Source organism: Sciurus vulgaris (assembly GCF_902686455.1).
Source record: "Sciurus vulgaris genome assembly, chromosome: 2".
Lineage (NCBI taxonomy): Eukaryota > Metazoa > Chordata > Mammalia > Rodentia > Sciuridae > Sciurus > Sciurus vulgaris.
The window spans coordinates 120,429,645-120,434,259 of record NC_136462.1 but is presented as its reverse complement, the minus strand read 5'-3'; the positions used below and the strand labels follow the sequence as shown (position 1 = coordinate 120,434,259).

At 57.6% G+C, this 4,615-nt stretch overlaps 1 protein-coding gene across 1 annotated transcript; it reads right to left on the bottom strand.

Annotated features, from left to right (window-relative positions):
• Positions 1 to 837: 837 nt before the first annotated feature.
• ISLR (immunoglobulin superfamily containing leucine rich repeat) lies at positions 838 to 4,006 on the bottom strand. The gene is made up of 2 exons (XM_079127332.1): positions 3,645 to 4,006; positions 838 to 2,856 (listed from the first exon to the last, which is right to left on the bottom strand). Exon 2 carries the CDS (start codon positions 2,846 to 2,848, stop codon positions 1,562 to 1,564), a length of 1,287 nt encoding a protein of 428 aa, XP_078983458.1. The 5' UTR covers positions 2,849 to 2,856; positions 3,645 to 4,006; the 3' UTR covers positions 838 to 1,561.
• Between the last annotated feature and the right edge of the window lie 609 nt (positions 4,007 to 4,615).

Sequence of the window (4,615 nt, the reverse complement as noted above, 5' to 3'; positions counted from 1 at the left end):
GGGTCATTGTCCCTGTGCGCAGTGTCCTCATTCTTGAAATTGACAGAATGGAGACAGTAGGGAGACATCTCTGACTTGGCACAAGTATGAGGTTCTGCAGTCTCGAGGGTCTGAACGCACCCATATTCCCGCATTATGAGAGACCCACCAGTTGTGGCCAGCCCCCACCCCCACTCCACCCCAGGTCAGTAACTTACCCATCTAATCCAAGGGGAGAATTTCCTACTGAGACCTCTGGGAATGCTATCTCATCTTCCTGGAAAGTGGAGAGACAAGCACGGTTCATTTCCCCCCGGCTCTCCTTCCTGTCTGCTTTCCTGTTCTCAGTCTCTCTGGAGTTTTCTCTCTCCCCATCCTATACCCCCTGCCTCCTCCCTTCTCATCTCTCCTCCCTCTCGCCCTGTATGTCCCCCTTTCCACTCCATTTCTAACGTCTTTTCCAGAGGGAGGACAGGAAAGTGAGGCCACAACCCAGATCCTTCCATTTCCAAAATGCCTTGAGGTCACTGCTGGTATAAAGCACTGCTCAGGGTCACTAGTGACCCCAGGAAAACTTTGTCATGGTTGTCAGGCTCCTACCCCCATTTGTCCTGTGGGCTAATTTGGAGGCAGGAAACATCTGCACCCCTCTCAAGCCAAGGCCCTGCCCCCACTCGCTGCTGGGTCACCCCTCCCGTGCTGCCTGCCACAGGGTCCGTGTATGTCCCATAGACTCATGTCCTATGTGGGCACCTATATGTGGCTACACATATGTTGCTATCCTGACTCTGCGACTCCTGATCCTAAGCCCCAGGATGGACTCTTAGATCCAGACAAAACTCCAGGCAGACACAGGGAAGCATCAGAAATGCTATTTATTTCTCTGCCACCCCTAGGCTGGCTGGCCTCTTAGGAGGGGCAGGCTGTAGATGCATACTTGAAGAAAAAAGAAGAGGGGTGTCCTGGGCAGAGGGCGCAGGCTGAGAGGAAGGGTGAGAGGGGAGGGAGGCCCAGCCTGGATCCTCCATCCTGTTTAGGGTGAGGGCAGAAGTACTCTTGAGATCCCCCCACAAGGTCAGAGAACACCAGGGGGGCAAGAGGAGCTCCAGCAGGGCACGCAGAATCCCCGGCTACTGCCCACATCCTTGACCCTCTCCTGTGCTGCCTGCCCCAGGCCACATCTCAGCCACACCCCCATGCCCACTCCCACCTCCTGGGTAGCCCCCACCAGCTTGTCAGTCACAGTGCCTGGAATTCCCAGGCTGGTTAGGGCATCACCCCTCTAGCATGCCGCCCCTGATAGGGAGACCCCGGCGATGCTGTTAGCAGCATTAGCACCACAGACGGTGAGTGCGGGGATCAAGTTCCCGGATCCTAGTCACTAGCTCTGAGCAGGTCTAGAAGCTGGGGTGGTGGGTGTCCCAGAAGAGATCAGGAGGGGAGGTAGGAAAATGTGGAGTTGCCTAAGCAGGCCTCAAACCTTGCCATCTCCAGAGCCCTGGGCACTTACAAGGAGGAAGGGCAGCGTGGGAGAGAAGTTAGGGAGGCCTCCTGCTCCAGCCATGCCTGGGTCAGGGTACAGCTAGAAGGAAGCAAGGAAGAAGATGAGGAGGCTCTGGCCCAGCAGGAACAGGCCTGGGAGCGGCTGCCTAGCCGCCCCTCCCCCTGCTGCTGCAGTCTCAGGGCTCCCAGCACGGCTGAGGTAGATGATGACCACGTTGTCCTCAGGCCCAGATGGCTGCACCTCATTGTCAACCGTATAGCAGCCCTTGCCTTCCACTGCTTTGCCATGGAACCTGCGCCCCAGTGCGTCCTCCCCACCTTCACCCGGTGTGGCCAGTGCCACGTTCACTGAGCTCTCGGCGCTGCCCAGCTCATTGGTGGCCAGGCAGCTGTAGGTACCCTCCTCCAGTTTGCCAAAGTCAGGGATGAGCAGGCTGCCATTGGCAAAGGCCTGGAAGCGCGGTCGGCTGTTGGCGGCTAGGGTGCTGGGCAGGGCACGCCCGTCAGTGCCCACGTTGGGGCTGGCAATCTCTACAGTGCCGCCGGGCGTCTGGATGTGCCAATGAAGCTGGGGGGCCGGCTGCCCGTCCACATCACAGTGGAGTGCCAGCACGAAGCCAGGCCGCAGCTCGGCACCATCCTGGCTTGGCTGGTAGCTGAGCTGCACTGAGGGTGCGGAGCAAGGCAGTGGCGGCAGGCGGCTGAGCGGAGTGCCCTTGAGCACGTGGGGCGAAGTGCAGGCGATGTTGTCCTGCTCCGGGATGGACACAGCCGTGGCCAGGGCCCATGTCTTGAGCCACACAATGCCACAGGTACAGTCGAAGGGGTTGTCATTGATCTGCAGGTGGGACAGTGCCGTGAGCGGTGCAAAGGTGCCCTCGGCCACCGTGTGTAAGCGGTTGTGGTTTAGCTGCAGCGAGCGCAGCGCTCGGAGACTGCGGAAGGCGTCACGGGGGATGGAGGTCAGCTCATTGCTGTCCATCTTGAGCAACTGGAGGGCACTGAGGTTGTGCAGGTCGCTCCAGGCAAAGTCAGAGATGAGGTTGTGACTGAGGTCCAGGCTCTTAAGGTGGCCCAGAGGGGACAGAGCACCAGCAGCCACTGTGCGGATCTCGTTGTGCGCCAGCCACAGTGACTGCAGCAGAGGCACCTCCCTGAAGGCGCCCTCTGGCAAGCCCGGCAGCCGGTTAGCTGACAGGCTCAGTGTGGTCACATTGGCTGGGAAGCCAGGTGGCACAGCCTCCAGATCACGGTAGGCACAGTCAGCTATCTGGAAGCCGTACTTCTCCCCACAGTCACAGGGCTCAGGGCAGGACTGCACCAAGCCCAAGAGAACTGCCCAGCAGAGCAGGCGCAGCTCCTGCATGGTACCTCCTGTGGAAAAGGACACATCACCCAGGTGATCCCGAGGACCTGCCCAAATGACTCGTCCCTCCCAGGACCCTAGCCCAAACTCACCCCCATCCCAAGGCCCTCTCCCACATAATCCAGCTAAAGCCGCCATCCCCATTCTGCAGAAGGGGAAATTGAGGCCCAGAGAAGGGCAGGGACTTGCCAAGATCACGCAGCCAGGCAGGGTGAAGAAAGGATGAAAGAGGATCTCAACTTCTCCGAACAGAGAGCTCTCCCTGCCTCAGCCTGTTCCTAGCTCGCTTTATGACTTGAAATCTGTTTTCCAGACGCCCCCTCCTCCAGCTCTTTACAGAACCACCCTCCTGCCCTCCCACATCCTGGCGGCAGTCCCTCCCACTGGAGCCCCCCATAGGTAAGCTTTGCCCTGGTCTAGACAAGGCCTCTTGTGCACTGCACCCACCCCCATCTCCCCACCCGCTCCCTCCTGCTGCTCCAGCCGTGACCACAGCAGACACCAGGCCCTTTCTGCAGAATCACACCCGTGGCCTGTTCTGTTCAAACTACACCAGGCAGCTGCCTAAATAAACCCCTGCCAGGACCTCTCAGCTGACTTGGGCAAGGCCAGTGGCTCGACCCAAACACAGCTGGGATTTCCGGGGTCTTGGTTGTTGAAGGAGCAAGATGCTCCCTGGATGGTTCCAAGCAAGGGATTGTCCCCAGCACCCTGAACCAACAGGGACGTGCCAAGTAGTCCAACAGGCCCTGCCTCCACCCGCAGGCCCTGCAAGCCCTCCTCCGCCCTGACTTACCTTCAAACTACTCTTCCTTAGTCCAGCAGAGCGTCTTCGAAGATGGAACCAAAGAGCAACAAAGGACAAAGTTAGCGCCGAGAGTTAGCAAGGCCAGGGCGCCCAACGGAGGAGGAGGATGCTGGAGGAAGGGGCGGCCTGGTCCCACGGCACCTTCAATTTGCACGCCTGTGGCCTGGGAACCGTGCACGGAGATGAGGCTGCAGGGAGGAGCCAGGGCAGCTACTTGCTTCCTTCATCCAGAAAAACAACTGCTGCACTGCAACAACAGGGACCCGTGTTTCATAAGTGACACCAGAAACGGGAGGGGGAAAGAGGCCAAATTTTTTTGGGTTGTGTTTTCTCTCTCTCCCTCTCTCTCTCCCTTTTCCTCTCTCACTTTTAGCAGTTTCAACTTCCTTAAAGACACAGCACTGTCTGGACTGGACCCAAGAAAAGATGAGGCCAGAAGGGTTTTTATGGGGGGGAGGGTGAGAAATTGGATCTCATGGAAAGTGGGAAACTTCTAACCTCACTTCAAACAGGAAAAAAAAGAGCGGCTCCTTTCTCCCAGCTGTCTGTCCGGGTGTTTGTGTGTGTACGTGTGAGCCTGCACAAATTTAGGGGGCTGAGATTGTGTATTACTGTGTGTGGATGAGTTTGTAGGTGTTAGCGTAGATTTTGTTGTGAGGCTGTGTGTGTGGATTTGCATTTCAGAAAGTTTGTGGGGTGGGATCGGCTGTGTCTCTGTGTGCTGGGATTCTGTGTGTCCGTGTGGGTGTGACACCCTGTGTCTGTCTTGATGTGTGTGTTTGTGTGTGGAAGTGAGTGTGTACTTATGTGTACGGGCAGGAGGGGGGTCTCAGTGAGAAACTGAGAAGGTCAAAGTGTATGAAGCAGCTGCCAGGTCCCAACCCTCAGCAAGAAGCCAGAATGTTAGGCGTGTTTTTAGGAAAACATCCTGCTGGCCAAGGCAGCTTCGACTGGTGGTG

Excerpts from the sequence above, each read along its gene's own strand:
- ISLR (XM_079127332.1), bottom strand. The coding sequence starts at position 2,848 with ATGCAGGAGCTGCGCCTGCTCTGCTGGGCAGTTCTCTTGGGCTTGGTG.